This window comes from Psammomys obesus, unplaced genomic scaffold, assembly GCF_907164565.1.
Source record: "Psammomys obesus unplaced genomic scaffold, mPsaObe1.curated_primary_1811, whole genome shotgun sequence".
Lineage (NCBI taxonomy): Eukaryota > Metazoa > Chordata > Mammalia > Rodentia > Muridae > Psammomys > Psammomys obesus.
In genome coordinates, this window is record NW_026594428.1 from 9,641,968 (window position 1) to 9,663,382 (window position 21,415).

The following is a 21,415-nucleotide window of genomic DNA, read 5'->3' on the forward strand; positions in this document are numbered from 1 at the left end:
GCACTTAGTGCTATGAACTTTCCTCTTAGCACTGCTTTCATTGTGTCCCACAAGTTTGGGTATGTTGTGTCTTCATTTTCATTGAGTTCTAGGAAGACTTTAATTTCTTTCTTTATTTCTTCCCTGACCCAGCTGTCATTTAGTAACAAGTTGTTCAGTTTCCATGTGTGTGTAGGCTTTTTGCTATTTCTGTTGTTGTTGAAGTCCAACTTTATTCCATGGTGATAAGACAAGATAAAAGGGATTATTTCAATCTTCTTGTATCAGTTGAGGCTTGCTTTGTGTCCAATTATATGGTCTATTTTGGAGAAGGTTTCATGAGGTGATGAGAAGAAGGTAAATTTTTTTTGTGTTTGAGTGTAAAGTTCTGTAAATGTCTGTGAGGTCCATTTGATTCATGACCTCTGTCAGAGATAATGTTTGTTTAATTTCTGGTTTGTTGACCTGTCCTTTGTTGAGAGTAGGGTGTTGAAGTTTTCCACTATTAATGTGTGGGGATCTATATGAGGTTTAAATTTTATCAATGTTTCTTTTACAAATGTGGGTGCTCTTGTATTTGGGGCATAGATGTTCAGGATTGTGATGTCTTCTTGGTGGAATTTTCCCTTGATGAGTATGAAGTGTCCTTCTCCATCTCTCTTTATTAATTTTGGTTGAAAGTCTATTTTATCAGATATTAGAATGGCTACTCCTGCTTGTTTCTTGGGTCCATTTGCTTGGAAAGTCGTCTTCCAACCTTTTACCCTCAGGTAATGTCTATCTTTGTGCCGTAGGTGTGTTTCTTGTATGCAACAGATTCCTGGGTTTTGTTTACGTATCCATTCTGTTAATCTGTGTCTTTTTACTGGAGAGTTGAGTCCATTGATGTTGAGAGACATTAATGACCAGTGGCTGTTAGATCCTTTGATATTGATGTTGGCTGTGTTCATAAGGTTGTGTGCTTGGTTGCTTTTTGTTTTGCTGTAGTAAGGTTAATTATTTCCTGTGTTTTCTTGACAGAAGCTAATTTTCTTGGGTTGTATTTTCCCTTCCAGTGTCTTCTGTAATGCTGGATTTGTGTGTAGGCATTGTTGAAATTTGTTTTTGTCATTGAATATCTTGTTTTCTCCGTCTATGAGGACTGAGAGTTTTGCAGGGTATAGTAGCCTGGGCTGTTATCTGTGTTCTCTTAGGGTCTGCATGATATCAGTCCAGGCCCTTCTGCCTATCATATTTTCTGTTGAAAAGTCATGTGTGATTCTAATGGGTTTGCCATTATATGTTACTTGGCCTTTTTCCCTTGCAACTTTTATTATTTTTTTCTTTGTTCTGTATACTTACTGTTTTGATTATTATGTGGCGGGAGGATTTTCTTTTCTGGTCAAATTTGTTGGTTGTTCTGTAGGCCTCATGTATTCTTATTGGCTTCTCCCTTAACTTGGGAAAATTTTCTTCAATGATTTTGTTGAAAATATTTTCTGGGCCTTGGAGAAGGGAATCTTCTTTTTCCTCTATACCTATTATTCTTAGGTTTTGTCTTTTCATATTGTCTTTGATTTCTTGGATGGTCTCTGTCAGGAATGTTTTGGATTTAACATTTTCTTTGACAAATATATCGATTTCTTCCATTGTATCTTCTACACCTGAGATTCTTTCTTCCATTTCTTGTATTCTGTTAGGTATGCTTACCTCTGTAGTTCCTGTTTCCTTCCCTAAATTCTTCCTCTCCATTATTTCCTCCATTTGTGTTTTCTTTAATTTTTCCTGTTCTATCTTCAGGTCTGGAGTAGTTTTGTTTACTTCCTTCACCTGTCTGCTTGTATTTTCCTCTTTTTCTTTTAGTTCCTTCAACTCTGTTCCTTTTATTTCTTTCAGTGATTTAATTATTTCTTCTCTGAAGGCTGCAAGCTGCTTGGCTGCATCTTCCTGTATTTCTTTACTGATGGCCATAACCTGCTTGTCTTTAACTTCCTCCATTTCTTTATGGATAGCCATGATCTGTTTGGTTTTATCTTCCTCTATTTCTTTACGTATTTCATCTGTTTCCTCTACTACCCTCTTCATCAGCATAGATAGATGTAAGGTCATCTTCTTGATTTTCTATTATGCTGCGTTGTCCAGGGCTGTTCGACCCTGGATGGCTGGGTTCTGGAGATGCCATATTGCTCTGTCTTTTGTTGGTTGAGCTTTTATGCTGAACTCTACCCATTGGGCTGATTTCGGTGTTGGGTGTTAGTTTCTGTGCTTCCTGGAGTCCTGAGGTAGCGAGCATCCCCTTGGCCAGAAGATGATTTTTCCTGAAGGAGTCCTCCTCTGCTTTTTGGTTATGGTCACTGTATGGCCAGTGTTTCTCAGGAATTGTCACTGCTCACCTCAGGTTTATAGCCCTGAGTAGTAGCTGTGGTCTTTGTTAGGCAGGGGAGATCTCCTCTTACCCATAGAATTTCTCAAGACAGCTGCCCCACTGCTGGGTTTCTCATTATAAATTTAGTGAGTTGCTGCTGTTACAGTTTTCCAGGTACAGTCCTCTTGAAGAACCGGTTGATTCCCTAGCTGTGGGGTTTTCTCCCAACAGGGAAACTCAGTCTGTTATCCTGGGGCACACAGTTCTGTCTGGGAAACTGAGAGGTGCGACCAGCAAGTCTCTGGGCCAGAGGCTGATTGCTCCGCTCTGGGTCTGGAGAATGTGCACCTAGGTTGAGTTGGCGCCTGAGGGCGCCGCTCTGATCTGGAGGCTGGGTGCCTCACTCTGGACCAGAAGCTGTGTGTCCCTGTCTGGGATGGTGGTTGTAGGCACTGCTCTGGTCCAGACGCTGTTGGCGCAGCCCTCTTGAAGTACCAGGGATTCCCACATTTTTGTCAGTCTAGCTAAGGATAACTGGTTTACCCTTGGCACAGTATCTGAGGGCTGCTGTAATGGCTCTCTGGCTTTTGTAGGTCTGAGGATGCAGCTGTGTGTCCCAGTGCCTTAGAGGAACTCAATAATGGCGGCTGAGCACAGCGCTCCTGCTTGCATTAGAAAGCTAGAGCCTAGAGTCTGCGTGAATCCAGAAAGTCTTTTGGTGCTGGGTGTCCTGAGCATTAGACCTGATGATCCCCCCGCTGGGGGTTTCCTCCTGCCAGAGACACCCAGTCTTTGCTTTGGGGACTGCCGTTCTGTCTGGGGTGGCGAGTAGAACCCACAGGCACAGATGCCCTCCCGTGGCTCCGCCTTTCTGGCCTTTGGGAGCATGGGCGTCTGCCTAAACTGGATAATTTTCCTGAGACCCTTTCGGGTGGGGGCTGAGTGCTCTGAGATCAGACCAGCCGTTTCCCTCCCTGTGGGTTTGCACCTGACAGTGAAACGCAGTCTCTGGTGCCCTGGTGCCCTGTTGCACTGGTGCCCACAGTTCTATCTGAGGGAATCAGGAACGCAGGCAGGGCTCCATGCAGGCACCTGGGTCCCTGGCTCTGGCTCCTGGCTGGCTCCTGGGGCACCCGCAAAACCCCAGTCTTTTCCCGGGAGATGTCTGGGTGACGTAAGGTTGGTCCCAATCTTTTCCTGCTCCGTGGGGTTATCTCTCGACTGGAAAATCCAGTCTGTGATGTTCTGGGCCCACAGTTCAGTCTGAGACAGTGACCAGATCACGCTGGTGTGTAGCCCTGGGCTGGCGACCAAGCGCCTGGTGGAACCAGGATCTCTTCAGCGGTTTAGCTGGGTGAGTTAAAGCTGATTGAATCTCCCACCGTGGGGTATCCTCTCACATGTGAAACACAATCACTTGTGTTTTATGGCTGCAAGTTATGATTGCTGGTCACTGTGCCAATCCTGCTGTGCTGCTGCTCAGAATGAGAGTCCTCCTGGTGCCGCCATCTTGCCCCACCTCTGAGATTAAGGTTTTAGCTTAAGTTGTGAAAGATAATTGCATGGGAAATCCAAGCATAAACAAGTTTGGTTGTAATGTGTTTTTTTTTTCTTCTTTCTTAAAGATATATTAAACCTTATCAGGCTGAACACACAATGGATATGAGATACACTACAATACTCGAAAGGCATGTTTTTAACTTAGCTGCAGGGTCTAGCAAAAGTTCAGTCACTATGGTGTCAAGAGATTTTTATCAGAGAAATATGTCAGCATAACTAGAGCTAATTACCTATATTTTCCAAATAATATTATGTAATTTAGTTTTAAAATTGCATGTAAATGGATAACATTTTTAGTAGCTATTAAGACAGAGTTCTACCTATATTTTGAATATTTTTTTAATTTAACTTTTATTAATTACACTTTATTCATTTTGTATCCCCCCGTAAGCCCCTCTCTCCTCCTCTCCTGGTCCCACCCTCCCCCCTCCTTTCTGCATGCATGCCCCTCCCCATGTCCATCATTTTCTATCCTTAATTGTTTTTAATTAATATCTGATTGTGAACTCCACATGCAAAATAAAAGATTTTTGTTGACATTCCACTTTCAAAACTTCCTGTCTGTTTTACGTTTCGTCCTTCAAATCAACCCCCACCAATATGTGCCTCCTTTTCATTCTCTTAGTACTAATACTCTCATACATTCCTCTTTTTGTCAGCTCTTGCTTCCTAAATCCTGATACACATCCTGTGAACCATCTGAGTACTTATAAATCTCTTATTAAAGAAAAATCCACAGTACAATGATTATAGTTATCTTAGGCTCAAACTTTATTGCAGAGTGAGTTTGGCAATCAGAAATAAAAACAGAAAGGATGGAACAAGGAAGGGAAATACCGAGTGGATCACTTTGCTCCTTCAGAAACAGTTATCATACAATTATATAAATTATTAATCAATTGACTAAATGCTAATGTAATAGTTTTCATAATTGCCATTTGGAAATGATGGTTTCATGATTCAATCAAGTTTGCAAGGAGTAAACTTCATTAATGAAATAATCACCTCCATTAATACTAAAACTAAGTATTATAAACAACTGAAGCAAAAATCCTAGTATATTTTTTAATATTTTGGTGTAACTATTAGTAATTTTATAAATATTTCTAATCATCATTCATAAACCGGAATAAAATTAATCATAACTTCTGGGAAATACATATTGAGTGGGTTAGTAGTTGTAAAAATATGATTATTGTACCTGATTCATGCCTGAAAACTCAAACTCATAAAATCACTGACATTTTTACTTTCTCTTACTAATTTAAAAAATTTGTACAAAATACAGCAGAAAACTGCATATATGATTTATACTGATAACTTTAATACTTGTGATTCTTGCACATGTGTGTTTTATTTTATTTTTTAAATAAAGCATGTGCATTAAATTCAAAAATAAATTTCACAGTAATTTCCCTGAGTATACAGGTGATTCTGAATATATCCTGAAGATTTCTCTGTTTTAATCATGGCCATGACTTTCTGAAATTAGTTCTATAATAGCAAAAACATTTTGTGACAAGTATGTAAGTCATAATTATCAATATTATTAAATTGTATTTTTAAAACAAAATATTTACCACACTGTCTCTCATTTTATTATTTCAGCAACAAATGTTCTAGAAAAATTTTTAGAAACCTTTGAACAACTACTTTGATTTTTTGCTATGTGTTAGGCACGAATTGTTGCAAAGATGGAAAATGGTTTAAATGTGTTGCTATGTCAATGATTTCCAGTGTCCCTTTCATAAATGATAAACATTTTGTTCTAGGTAGTTGATTTGTCAGGAGATCGGCAGAAAAAAATAAGTACAGTTCCATGCATGCACACAATTGTCTCCACACAATTCTCTCTGCAGGTTTGTTCTAGAACACACTCACTATATCAATAAGAATTCATGAAAACTATGTGTTTCTATAGTTTGCTAATCTTTCAGAAGTTAAAGGATACCAACATAAAAATTTTTGTAGTTATTTTGCGTGCTGATTCTAGCTAAGTATTTTCCATTAGGTGTATATATGTTACATGTTTTATGTTTATGAAAAAGAGAACAGAAATTATCATTGACATGATACTAAATACATTTGGGTTGCTATCATCTACCCAGAAAAATCCCACTTTTCCTTATATTTTGCCATTTTTCTATAATTTACTTTTAAACTATCTTCTAAGATTTCAGACACAAAGTATAATTTGTAGCTTGAAACATTTATGTTAAATGATATTATAGTTTATACTCTAAAACTTATAAAGTTAGCACCTTGGTGACAAATCTGGTCTTTTGAAAAATCGATAATTAATTTTTAACATCTGTTTCATCTCAGTTTTTCAAGATTTAATGTTAAAACAATGTCAGTTAATTTTCATAATAATTCCTTATGAAAAGAGTATTTCCCCAAGCATGGGAAGCAATAGTGATGTAGTAGAAATATCTTTTCCATTTTATTACATAGTATAATATTGATTCCTTCATATTATATAGTGTAACGTTGATTTGGAAGAAACAAAGATGTGATTATTAAAAATATTAAAACAAAAACCACAGTTTATCAGTTTCTTTAAAATAGTTACTGAATCTCAGAGAAATAAAGTTGAAATGTCCACTTAACACCAACTAGAGAAAACTGTAAGAAAGGAAATGGTTGCTGTAACAGGAAGCTCACAGTATAGAAAACAACTAAAATTCCTAATCTCTTCAAGTCATTGTTCAGAGAACATATGCCATCAGAATGTAAGCAATGCTGAGCTCCTCTATGTGTATTTTTCAGTTACACTCCAACTCTGACAAAGGTGATGGGTCTGTCAAGTACATCCTCACTGGAGAAGGTGCTGGGACTATCTTCATCATTGATGACACCACGGGTGACATCCACTCCACCAAAAGCCTGGACAGAGAGCAGAAGACTCACTATGTGCTTCATGCCCAAGCCATTGACAGACGGACCAACAAGCCCCTTGAACCTGAGTCTGAGTTCATCATCAAAGTGCAAGATATCAATGACAATGCTCCAAAGTTCACAGATGGACCATATATTGTTACTGTTCCTGAAATGTCAGATATGGGTAAGAAAATTATTTTTATAGTACAGAAATTAATTCACATAATTGGTAACAGAAAAGTTATCTTTGAAAAAACAGTTTCTAAATGGATACGTTTATTTTTTGGGGGGAGGATTTAAGAAACTTCTAAAATGTTAGAATATTTAACTTCTAAAATGTTAGAAAGCATAAAGACTTATCCATTACTGAATGTTATATTCTTTATTGATATAAATTTCTGAACGTGGATGCATAGATCATAGTTTGGACAGTTCAAGCTAAAAAATCATAAATTGGATGACATGTGTAATTCTTACTTAATTGGAATTAATATTGAATATGTACATTTTCTTTCATATTGAGTAACATAAAATTCCAATACATTCAGTAGGAACTGCCTTGAAGATAGAATGTATGCCATCTAGAACTTCTTCCGACTTCCTCTATATTCCCACAGCCCTTATTAATCATAATAACATTAGTATTGGGTGTTGTTGCTTTATTAACCAATAAATATATTCATATGCTAAGCATTTGCATATATATTTCAAAAAATACAAAACCATGTTACTCATAAAAATACAAAACCATGTTACTCATTTTCAATGTGCAGACAGCATAAAGCACACATGCTTCTGAATTTTAGGAAATTAGCAAGGAATTAATCCAAGATTCACCTCAGTGCATGATTCTATTGTAATTAAAATATCTTGATTCAGTTCTCAAGTTTTTTTAATTTGTAAGGAACTTTCTCTACTCACTGATTTTTGTGGTTGGTCTCTATCTCTGTTATTTTTTTTTTTCACTGCATAGATCAATTTCCTGAAAGCAATTAAAATGAAGTTAAACAGTCACATTAATTTTTTGCTTTGTGAGACTCCACTTGTCTTCAGGACACATTTTTTGAGTGATGATTTTTAGGTTTCATTTAAATATATATGAAAATCGTATTCTGAATTAGGTACTATAGTCACTGATAAGGTAAGCCTGTGAATGTTTGCAGAAGGCTTTTGTACTGGAAGATGAGCACTTCTGTTCCCTTTTAGGATTGCATGCCATTTTAGAACTCCTGAGAGAACTGGAGCCAGGTAGCTCTTTAGCTGGTAGAGAACAGGTGGAAATTAAGAGCAAGATGTTCTCAGCCAGAGCCTCTGGGGGGAAAACAATTTTCCAACCTTTTCCCTCTGCACCAAAATTCAGGGACAAACCTTAGCAATTCTTGGCAGATGCTCAGAATATGTTCATCTTTATTGGTCTCTAAGGACAATAAAAGAAAAAAAAAAAAGGTAAGTCTCAGTGAGCAAAAACTTGAAAATAATTCCCCATGCCCTGCCAAGGGCACACAGGCCAATATCACAATGCCTCAGTCCCTTCTATTTTATGAATGTGGCATGCCTTACTACAGCATCAATTGTAAGAAATCTGTTGGTAGGCTGCCAGTGTGTGGTAGAGGATAAGAGCAAACATGAAACCACCGTCGACATATTGAGATAACTCTAGGGACATTGAAATAGGAAGAATTGTCATCAGTCAAAGGCAGTTTCCACTAAACAGTTATAAGAACACTGGATGTGCTTAGGTAACACAGCAGAGAGATTCGGGGAGTAGGGTTGTGTTTTCTATTAAAAAGTAAATTACAACAAAACCCCACATATGTCCTAAAATAATAAATATTTACTAATTAGGCTTGATTGCCATCCTGGTATAAGAGAACATAACAAGTTCTAAAGAATAAGCAACGTGTAGAAAACATATTCTTTAGAAGGGTCATGGAAACAAGGTATATTCCCAATAACAAAGAAGAAAAAAGAAAAGAAAATGATAAGGGAAGAGAAAAAAAATTTTTTTTTTCATTTCAGATAAAAAGATTTACAACCTTCAAGGAGACTCTGGTTTTGAGCGAAACATTGGTACACTGAGCTTAGGCAAATATTGGCAAAGTTTCGAAAGCCTGAATATAAAAACAAAACTTTAATGGCTGATGGAGAAAAATGAGAAATTGAAAATGGCTGATCACCTCCTTCTGGGGCAGGGAGGGACAAACTTGCCTAGCACAGATAAAGACAATGCAGCCAGTCCTGATGAGACCTGATAGGCTAGGGTCAGATGGAAGAGGAAGAGGTCCTCCCTTATCAGTTGACTAGGGGAGGGACATGGGAGGAGATGAGAGAGGGAGGGTGGGACTGTAAGGAAATGAGGGAGCTACCGCTAGGATACAAAGTGAATAAATTGTAATAATAAATTAATAAAAATAGAAAAAAGGAAAAATGGCTGAAAGAGAACTGAGATCTGAGTCAAATCAGTATATAGTTGGCATAAAATAACAATGATGAACCCTGAGAAAGACATGTATGTGCATGTGTTTGATGAAACTCACCTGCAAGGTGGTACTTTTGAGTAAAGAAAAGGATCCTGGGTACTCTTAAGTAAAGTCCACAAAACAATGTGAAATTATTGTGAAGACTGTGGGTTCAAAATTTGAGAAATAAAAATATTTCTAAGACATTTCTTAAAATTTAAAAGACCAAGGAATACCCAGTATTTTTCAAGTGCTCAGAATGACAAGAATGTGGCTATAGGATAAAACTTTAATTTTCAAAAGTAGCAAAACAAGACAGATAAATGCTGGCTCCATAGTAGTGTGGTTCTAGACAATAATATTTTACGACAGTAATTTATTAGAGGCCATATGTCAAATATTACAAATTAACCTTTATTATTGTTTTTTGGATAAGGAATGAACTCACTAATGTTTCAAATGTGTTTATCTGTGTGTGTCTCTGTGTGTAAAATCACCATAACAATTCAGATTGTTATGGTCAATTCACATTGACTATATGGAGGCTGATGTGAAAGTGTTTGTGTGTGTGTGTGTGTGTGTGTGTGTGTGTGTGTGTGTATTTGTGTAACTTAAAAATGTAGGTCAATACAACAAATTGAAGAAATAAAATGTGAGTTTACTGCTGAAAAGGGAAAATCAAAGAATGTGAGAATAGCCTCCCTGCTTACTGATTTTGCAGCTCATGGGTTTTTGAGACACAGTCAATCATTCACGTGAAAAAAATGTCTGTGATAATTTAAACATTAAGTAGAGTTGAACAGTTGGGAGGAAAGCTATGTGGCTCTCAAAATCTAAACTACTGATTATTTTTAGAAAAGGAAAGTTTGTCTGTTGCATTGTAAAAGATTACAGGGAATGAAACCTGATGCAGAGCAACTTGAGGAATGTTCTGTATTTCTGAGTAACAAGAACTCTGCTGATTTGAGCCAGAAATCTTTGCAAGCTGTGTCTCAGTACTTGACACTTCACAGATGGGTACCCTTCTCTATAAACAAATGTCATCCTTCTTCATTTCTGACACACTTTGCTAGTTTTCTAACCACTGGAAAGCTCTCTTTTAGGGTTACTATAGAAACATTCAAATGTTACCTTGAGTTCAGGTCTTTCATTACCATGGTGCTTGCGGGTTATGCCAATGTTGCTGTAGAGCAAGTCCCAGGGATGTGCCTCTTGATGCTTATCTACTGTCGGGATTACAAACACATGCCACTCATTTGCCTGTTATACCACTCCCGGGCATTCACCTAAAAGATTCTTCACCATACCACAAGGACACATTCTCAACCATGTTCATAGAAGCTTTGTTGGTAATAAATAGCTAGAAATCAGAAACAACTTAAATGTCCCTCAACCAAAGAGTAGATAAAGAAAATATGGTACCTTTACACAGTCGAATGGTCCTCAGTAATTAAAAACAAAGACATTATGCAATTTTCATGCATGGATGGAACTAGAACAACAACAACAAAAAATTCTTCCTGAGGTAACTCAGACCCAGAAAGATAATCCTGGTATAAACTCATTTATAAGTGGATTTTAGCCGTATAATACATATAACTATGATATAATTACTGATTCAAAGAAGCCAAGGACGGCATTAAAGAAGATCCTGAATCTCACACATAATAGGAAATAAAGTGGACATCTGAAGCAAATGGAGGGAAGGAACTGGGCAGCAGAAGAGGTGGAGAGGGTATTGGGGGTGGTGATCAGGTATCTAGAGATCTGGGGTGGAGGTGAGGGGGTGGGGTGAAGACTGGAAGAGAGGACAGAAATCAGAGTAGGTTATGGGTGGGCATCTCTGGGACAGGGTAGGCTCCTCCAAGGCCAAGGTGGTGACCCTAGCTAAGACTCCTTACAGCAGTGGATATGGAGTCTGAAGTCACCTTGTGGAACGTCTAGTGAACCACCCATAAAACCTTCAACCCAAAATTTGTCTTGCCTATGAGAAGTGCAGGGAAATAGATGGAGCAGAGTTTGAGGGAATAGCAAACCTATTACTAGCCCAGCTTGAGACTCACACCCTGGGAGAGAGCCGAACCCTGTCACTATTAGTGATACTCTGCTATGTTTTCAGACGCGCCCTAGCATAACCGTCTTCTGAAGAATCTTCATCCAGCAGCTGACAGAAACAGAGATCCACAGCCAAATATTAGGTCAAGCTCAGGGAATCTTGTGGAAGAGTGAGAGGAAGGACAGAGCGAAGTGGAATGGGCATAAGGATTCTCACTTCTGACTGGAAGTAGTGATGCTGCTCTCTTTTAAGAATCTTGATTTGTCTTATGCTCTTCCCTAGTCCACAAAATATAATAAAAAAATAGAAAAAAAAGAATCTTGATTTGTTGTGGAAATATGAAATTATCACTTCCTTTTTCTTCTACTGACATACAGATTAATTATGATTTCAGATAATTTGCTTTGATATTTCCATTTTCTTTTTTCTTGAATGCAGATAACAGCTTATTTCAAATATTCGGGTTATACTTGTGATCAAAATTATTTGTATCCACATAAGTTCTAATTAATCTATTAATGAGATGTGCTCTTTTGAATGTAGGCTTTTTGCTCTGAAAAAATATCTAGAATTCTTCATCACAAATTGTGTAAAAATTTGCCAGTCTGAATATAGGTTACCATAGCAACAATGGAAATGATTTAACCAACAACTACAAAGAACACTTGTTAAACACTTGCTAAGTGTCAGCAATCTCAGATATTTACAATAATGTCATGTATTTGTCATAATCATCATCACAGTGTCAATATGATGGGTATTCTTGGTTTACTGAGGATAAAAATGAAATATAAAATGACATTATTTATTTAAAATAACACAATTATTAGGAAATACATGAAAAAAACTTTCAAAGTAAGGAATATCTTTAAGTTTTATTCCTATTTTAAAAATATATGTAAAAAGTGAATAAACTGATTTGTATAGCAATTCTTTTGAAAAAATTCCAAGAGTAGCAATACAAAACAAAAGATGTAGCACTGACTTTAAGAAAATATAGTTAACTTTTTGACTCAGTAAACAGAATTTACTGACTATTATTACATCCCACTCACTTACCACATATTTGGGAGAAAGAGTTTTCTACTGTTAAAAGATAAATTTAACCCAGGGATACAGGAGGAAGAAAGAAAATTCTCATATTTAATACTTATGCAGTCATAAGGGAACATGATTTTGAAAAAAAAATTAACCACATTAAGATATATAAACTGAGCTAGGAGGAGAGATTTGGGTTATAGATCAAAATACTGTGCATGTAATTCTCAAGGAAGTTATAAAATATTATTTTGCAATTTAAAATGTTATAATAAAAGAATTGCATTTACAGGTAGTACATTCTAATAATATTGAAAGACAATGGAAAGTTCAATAAATAGCAAAGTCACTTTCTTTTTTTAAATTTTTTATTTAACTTTTATTAATTACACTTTATTCATTTTGTATCCCCCCATAAGCCCCTCCCTTCTCCCCTCCTGGTCCCACCCTCCTCCCTTTCTGCATGCATGCCCTTCCCCAAGTCCATTGATAGGGGAGGTCCTCCTCTCCTTCTTTCTGATCTTAGTCTATCAGTTCTCATCAGAAGTGGCTGCATTGTCAGGGTTCTAGGTTATCTCCATGAATAGTCCTTGGTTGGGGTATGAGTCTCTGGGAAGTTCCCTGTGTTCAAATTTTCTTGTTCTGTTGCTCTCCTTGTGGAGTTCCTGTGCTCTCCAGCTCTTATTATGGAGAAAGGAATCATAATGCATGAAGCAAGGAGTAGATTTTGAGTACTGAGAATGTGTTCATTCTCTCTACAATGAAGAGTAAATTACCTAGATCCATGAAGCAAAATCATGCCTACAGGGCCACTGGTTCATATCTCTTATCCTCAAATGGTTATTCAGGGGAAAAGTAAATCATTACTTATTCTCTGCAATCACAGAAGGCATGAAATTTTGATTTCAAAGAGAAGATTTAGCCATTAAATCTGAGTAACACTTATCTAGAGACATAAATATACATCTTTTAATGACATTTGGATCCATGTGCATTTAACTACATAATAATAGTACATTCACATTAGGACCTAATGCACTGTTAGCCATAGAAATTTGCAAGTATGACGCATTAATATCCTCCCACAGAGTGGAATTTATTTCTCATTGGAGGGTGGTGGGTTATTCCTGTAACAGTCGTGCCATTACTGAGTTAGTGAGTGTATTTTGTCTGACAAGTTACTATGGTAGTGCTAATAGTTCTCATCTTGAGGGAACACTATTCCTAATTGCCTGAGAAAGTGCCAGATTTATTTCCAAACTGTTGTACAAGCTTACATACACATCTGCAATGGAGGAGTGTTCCCCAATCTCCATAATCTCTCCAGCATGTACCATCCCTTGAGTTTTTGATCTTAGCTATTCTGATGGCTGAGAGGTAGAATCTTAGAGTTATTTGATTTGCATTTATAGAATGACTAAAGACATTGACCATTTTTTAAAAGTATTTCTCTGCCATTTGATATTCCTCCATTGAGAATTTTCTGTTTAATTCTGTGTCCCATTTTTAAATTGGATTAGTTGATTTGTTGGTATTTAATTTCTTTGGTTCTTAACATATTCTGGATATCAGCTCTCTGTACCTCAAGAACCAGCTATACCACTCCTAAGCATAAACTCAAACGATGCCCCACCATTAAATAAGGACATCAGTCTGCCATGTTATGACAGCTTTATTTGTAATAACCAAAATCCAGATTCCCTCAATGGAGGAATGGACACAGAAAGTGGGGTACATTTACACAATGGAATATTACTCAGCAATTAAAAACAAGGAAATCATGAAATTTGCAGGCAAATGGTGGGAACTAGAAAAGATCATCCTGAGTGAGGTAACCCAGAAGCAGAAAGACACATATGGTATATACTCACTGATAAGTGGCTATTAGCTATCCGATATAGGACAAACATACTAAAATCTGTAGTACTAAAGAAGCTAAACAGCAAGGAGGACCCTATGGAAGAGGCTGAAACCTCATTCAGAAGGGCAAACAAGATAAGCATTGTAAGTAGGAGAAGACAAGGAACAGGACAGGAGCCTTCCACAGAAGACCTCTGAAAGACTCTACCCACAAGGGTATCGGGGCAGATCCTGAGACTCATAGCCAAACTTTGGGCAGAGTGCCAGAATCTGTATGGAAGAAGAGGGAGATGGAAATACCTGGAGGGGTCAGGAACTCCACAAGGAGAAAACAGTGCCAAAAACCTGGGCCCAGGGAGCCTGCAGAGACTGATACAAGGTCCAACCAAGGATCATGCATGGAGGGGACCTAGAACCCCTGTGCAGAGGAAGCCCATAGGCTGCTCAGTTTCTAAGTGGGTTCCCTAGTAAGAGGTGCAGGGGCTGTCTCTGACATGAACTCACTGGCTGGCTCTTTGATCACATCTCCCTGGGAGGTACAGCCTTGCCAGGCTACAGAGGAAGATGATGCAGCCAGCCTTGATGAGACCTGATAAGCTAGGGTCAGATAGAAGAGGAGGAGGTCCTACCCTATCAGAGGACTAGGGAAGAGGCATAGGGGGAGAAGAGGGAGCATGTGTGGAAATAGGGGGATACAAGGCAAAAGGGCTACAGAGGAGACAGAAGCAAATAAATTAATATAAATAAATAAATAAACAAATAAAAAGTACTTCTCATCTGATTAAAACTGTTAGTGTCTTTTAAAAAAAGATTTTGCATAACAGTGAAAGCTTAATTTCTCTGCATCTTATGAAGGTATGTGCTGTCTTAAGTAACAGAGTCTTATAATTTAGTTCTGATGGGTAGCCAAGAGGAATGAAAAGAACCTATGATGTTTTTATTGAATGCAATGTGGTTTCTTGACCAATGACTAATAAGGAGATAGTCTTTATGTAATATTTAGATTTCTGATCAATAATCTTGGTTTTTAGTAACAGCAATATTCTGTCATACTAGATATGCCCTGTCTAACTTCTATTTAAAATATATTTAATTGGCTTATAAATCACTAGGTTCTGATATGATTTTCAGTGTATTTATTACTTGTTAACTGAAATATTCAACCTTTTATGGGGCTATTCTTTAACTACTCTCATACAGATATAACAATATTTGCATTGATAGCCATTGAAACATTATATACCATGTGAAAATATGAAACATAATACACATATATGCATAGATAACAATTTTCCAAACTACATATGAAACAATCCTTAATTTATACTACAGAATGTGTTTGTGTTTTAGAATATTCATAGCCATGCACAGAAAATATCTGAAAGAGAAAACACACACACACACTCTCTCTCTCTCTCTCATTCTCTCTCTCTCTCTCTCTCACACACACACACACGAAAGAATGAGAGTAATTGCTTCTGAAAAGTACTTTTTTTTCTTGTTTGGAAGAAAATCATTTTCATTAAAAAGTGCATAAATATTTGTTTAAAAAATGCTAGCAAGACACCTAATAGTGAGAGTTTCTCCTGTTCTTAGGACCCTTTTCTTCCAACTGGAGTTGCCTCACCCACCCTTATGCCTAGTCTTATTATAAAGAATTGGAAAGGAAGCACAATTTGTAGATTATAGACACTCTCACAATGGATTATTCTCAATACCTAGGGCCTGTCAGTTAGAAACAGGGTTAAAATAAGTAGACATTTCACTTCAAGTAGATAATAATTGATGTTAAATACAAACTATAGAAGCATGAATAAAGAATATATTATCTAATTTGTAATTTGATACAATGTAAATTCCACAGTACTAGAATGATCAAGTCATATAGTTCATGACCAAAGATATTCTACATGAAAATTTGGTATTAAAATATCATTATATTAACATGTATATAGAATATGATACAAACACACTTGTCTTGGATATAGACAGAAGAGTCCTTGTTTGAGTAGCTGAGACTAACAACTCACAAATTTTAGGGAAATTTTGCTTTATAATCTCTATTTAGATTATTTGTAGTATATAAGTCTAGCGATAGCCATACAGTTGAATAAATATACATATACATCTGCTAAGTGTCTATTTATATCTATACATATTTAGTAAGTTTCATTGGGGTGAAATATTTGAAAAAAATATGCTTTAGCTCTACTGAAGTTCAGACCAGAAGAAGCATATAAATTGTATCAATTCAAATTTTTGGATTTTTTGTTGTTGTTCATTATCGCAACTTATCATTTTGCTGGTGCTTGTCACAATCTCAGACCATTTCTCTTGTCACAATATGTACCTGATCTTGAGTAACAGGTAAAGGGAAGACCTTACCATGTTGACGTTGAATGTAGAAAATAATTTTTGTCTCAGATATGACGTTTCTGCTCATCACTACATGTGGATGGCAGTACACTGTTGGAAAGTTTGTGGGAATGGGGAAGGGGCTTATTTTTAAACATCAAGCCTCTGGAAAATAACTACAGTCCCACAAGAGCCAGCTTAGTCCTTAAAGACAATGGCTCCCCCAGTGACTTAATGTCATCCCTCTACACATCATTTCCTGAAAATCCGCTCATGTCTTACCATCACTGCATTGGGGACCAAACTTCCAGCACATGAACCTCTGGAGGACAGCCTCTAACCTGAGCAGAATCATGGCAACAATGATCTTTATACCTTCTATTATATTTTTAATATTAATTTTTAATGTTAACTACAGTTTATTCACTTAATTTCCCTGCCATAGCCTCCTTCCTCATTCACTGCTAATCCTACTCTACCTCCCTTATCTCCTCCCATGTCCCTCTCCAAGTCCACTGGTAAGGGATGTTCTTCCATCTGACCCTAGCCTATCAGGTCTCATCAGGACTGGCTGTATTGTCTTCCTCTGTGTCCTGATAAGGCTGCTCCCCCTTCAGGGGAAGGTGATCAAAGAGCCAACCACTGAGTTAAAGTTTTTTTTTTTCCTTTTTAATAACTAAGAGGTAAAGTTTTTATGGTGTTAGAAATTATTTTTATATTTGTACAAACTGTGTAATCATTTTACAACTGACACTAAAATTTGATATAAATTTAGTGTTGTAGTTTACCACAGTCCAAATGAAGAGTCCTCATTGCATAGAATACAACCTATTTTTTTTTTTTTTTGGTTAGAGGTAGGTGAAAATATGGTACCTGTGAAATGAAAATGATAATAAAAAGCGTTACTTAAGTGATATTAAGATTATTACAAGATGAGTGTTTCTTAAATAATTAAGATGTTTAATTTTTAGAACAGATTATATAACTAGAGATCATGAGGATATTATATACAATGTAAGGAATCATGAATCTATCATTTATCAACTTCACGTTTTATAGAAGACTGAAATGCTTTCAGGTATTGAGAAAACTATTTTATTTATAATCCTTAAATAACCCGGTGTTCCTTGCTCTGGGTGATGTAATAAAATGCCCTTCGTCCTCTTCCTGTTTGAAATTCCTCTTCATGTTTCCCCCCCAGTCCTAAGAGCCCAGGGCCTCTTTCTGTGTGTATCTTGTTGCACAGCAACAGTAGTCAGCAGCTGTGCTGTCTTTACTGCACTGCTTATAGGAACCTTGATTTAGATTTGCCCAAACATCCTGGGAGCATCACTTTGGACACCTGCCAGGATTAAAGCAGCCATTTTCAAATATTCACCCTGGAGACATGGGGATGATATGGATATGATTTTAGTAACCTGAGGCGTGTATTACAGTTCCCATGGTAATTGGTTTGTAGTTGAGGATTTACACTGTGGATCTGAAGAGCCATTCATTCATTGAAAAAAAAAAAAGGAAAATAAAATTTCAAATTATCTTACTTTGTCTCGTTTCCATTTTCTGATAAATTTTCTTAAATATTAGCTTTCCCATTACCATGTAACCCACTTGGACACTGAACTGCAATGGGCTACATCTGTGCAGGGGTTCTAGGTTATCTCCATGAATAGTCCTTGGTTGGAGTATGAGTCTCTGGGAAGTTCCCTGTGTTCAAATTATCTTGTTCTGTTGCTCTCCTTGTGGAGTTCTTGTCCTCTCCAGCTCTTACGATTTCCCACTTCTTACATAAGATTCCATGCACTCTGCCCAACAGTGGCCATAAGTCTCAGCATCTGTTTTGATAGTAATGGGAACAGGGACTGTCTCTGACATGAACTGATTGGCCTGCGTTTTGATCACCTCCCCCTGAGGGGGGAGCAGCCTTACCAGGCCACAAAAGATGACAATGCAACCACTCCTGATGTGATCTGATAGACTAAGATCAGAAGGAAGGAGAAGAGGACCTCCCCTATCAGTGGACTTGGGGAGGGGCATGCATGAAGAATGGGGAGGGAGGGTGGGACTAGGAGGGGAGGAGGGAGGGACTTATGGGGGGATACAAAGTGAATAAAGTATAATTAATAAACAATTTTTAAAAATTAAAAAAAATATTAACTTTCATCTTGTAGGAAATGCAACTCAAGAATTAGTGACTGAGTTTGTTACATTTTTCTGTGATCAAATACATATCCTACAAGAAACTTAAAAAATAATTTCTTTTGGTTCAGCGTTTGAGGAGATACAATTCTTTATGCAAAGGAAAGTTGATCTTTTCTAGTCCAGAAAGGAAGCTGACCACACTATGTTCACATTCAGGAATATAGAGCTGGCCTCTTTGGGATCTGTGTTTGATATCATTCTAAAGGCTGGACATTACTGACACACTTTGCCCAACAAACCTTTTATCTTTTTCCAAAGGTTGCACACCTAATGCAGAAAAAGCATTAAAGGATCAAGTTTTAAAGCACATCATCCTACTTGATATTTCATATTAAAAAAAATAAATAAAATAAAAACAAAAAATTGGCCCAAAGCAATATTCATTTCTATTTACGGAACTATAAATAATATTGGCTTCAGAATGATATTCTGTGTGATCACAAGCAATGTGCTTGTATTTTCTCAAAGTTAAAACTGAAGCATCACTTGTGAATATTGCTATTTGACTTTGTTGTCTTGTTTGAGGTCTCAGCTTCTGCGTGAACAATAATTCCCATTTTTGGCACAAATAGGAGGGGTAGGAGTGGGTTCTTTTCACTTGTGCTCATGGGGCAGTATTTCCAGAGCCTTTGAGAGAAGCAGCAAAGACATTTTTAATTTTAAAATGTTTACATTGAAGGATGTTACCGACAGAAAGAAAAGGCCAAGCCCAGAAATATTTGAAAAAGAAACCCAGGAGTATTACAACTACTCCATTTTAGCTTTTGGAACCGTCTCACTGGAAGCAAAACATTCTCTCAGTACTGGTTCTGTAAAGACATGGCCACCCTTTCCACAAATACTTCAATTTTGAAAAAAGAATTTTCTATAAATAAATACTTCTACCATGTGCAACACATTGTTTGGATATATGTCTAAATTTTGTGGTAAACTGAACTAGGTAATGGTATATTTAAAATTTAACCCATGCATTCATTGTTCGATATTTTACTTCTAAATTAAAGGAGGAAAAATAATTCAAGCTAGCCTCTCACTCTCACCAAAAGGTTAAGTGAAACAGTGGCTTGAACTGTAAGGTATAGCTGAATTCGTGCTTTTTCTTTTGCCTGTTTAGATATAGACAAATCTTAGAATTCTTGAATAAAGTGAACAGTGCATAATAGAAAACACCTGACTATAACAAATAACTTTTTTCTGCATTTTCTGGTCCATCATTTATTCAAATTAAACCAGTATATAGCATTTTTATGTGTGATTAACATATTATTGTCATATGTACACACTTCTTTGCAGGAAATTGAAACACAAATAACAATAAGAGAGTAGGACTCCTGGTGAAGAGAGGGGGACACCAACCAACCTATAAAAACTTCCATACAGGATTTATCCTCCCTACAGGCTATGCAGCAACTGAGATAGAGCAGTGACTGAGAGAATGTGCAACCAATGCCTAGTCCATCCTGAGACCCACTCCGTGAGAGAGACAACCCCTGACTCTATTGATGATACTCTACTGGGTTTGCAGACAGGAGCCTAGCATGGCTGTCCTCTAAGGGGCTCCTCCAAGAAACAGAATGAATCAGAAGCTTAGACTAACAGCTAGGACTAACAGAAGCTTAGACTAACATTGGGTGGAGAATAGTGAGCCTTGCAGAAGAGTTGGGGGGACCATAGAAAAACAAAGACAGGACAGGAGCTCCACAAGAAGACCAACAGTCCCAACTAACCTGTGCCAAGAGAGGCTTAAAACAACCAAGGACCATATGTGGACTAAACCTAGACCCTCTACACATATATACACAATGGGCAGCTTAGCCTCCATATGAGTCCTCTAGAAAAGGGATAGGGATCTATGTCTGACATGATCTCTGTTGCATGCTTTTCAATTATTTCACCCTGTCATAGCTTCCTTTCAGGACTCTGTGAAAAAGGAAATACACAGTCATTATGAGACTGGATGTGCTGGGGCAGGTATGGGGGGAACATAGGTGATCTGCCCTTTTCTGAGCGTCAGCAGAGGGGAGATAGGGCAATAAGAGGGGGACACAGGGTATGGGCTAGGAGGAGAGGAGGGAGGGGCCTATGGATGAGATGTAAAGTGAATAACTAACTAAATAATTTTAAAATAAAAAAATTGGAATACAATAATCAAAGACAAGATACATATTAATTTAATGACATTTGAAATATTTACTCAATGTTTATTTATCAGACAAACTCTTGGATACATTTAATTTTCTTTTTAAATTTTTTTTAAAGTGAGTGAGTGTGTTAGTTATGTGTGTGTCTATGTGTATGCTGTGCAAACACTCCTGCATGTGTGCAGGCAGACCAGAGGAGAATGCTGGGTGTCTGCTCTGACACTATTTGTTTTAATATTTGTTAAAGGATCTCTCGCTGAACTTGGACCTGAGGAATCCTGCAAGCCTCAGAATTCCTCCTGTCTCTACCCCATAAACAGTAGTGTCAGTTACATGTGTGTAGGTAGCCCTGACCAGCCGTTGCATGGGTGCCAGGAACTCTGGTTTTTATTCTTGTTTAATAAGAACTCATTCCTGTGGAACCTATATCTAGCCCAGGGTTTAGTTTTCATATTAAAATCATTTTATTCTTCACTGAAATTTAGTGGTTTTTAAATTTAACATCATCTTCGTCCACAGTAAAACTGGACTTTAGAAGACCTGC

General features: G+C 37.2%; 1 protein-coding gene across 4 annotated transcripts in view; it reads left to right on the forward strand.

The window, feature by feature from the left end:
* Cdh18 (cadherin 18) overlaps positions 1-21,415 on the forward strand; it is a 618,087-nt gene that overhangs the window by 315,890 nt on the left and 280,782 nt on the right. For all 4 annotated transcript variants that reach the window (XM_055618993.1, XM_055618992.1, XM_055618994.1 and 1 more), the window contains exon 3: positions 6,653-6,947. In XM_055618993.1, the coding sequence (XP_055474968.1) occupies positions 6,653-6,947 (295 nt within the window). The remainder of the gene's footprint in view (positions 1-6,652; positions 6,948-21,415) is intronic.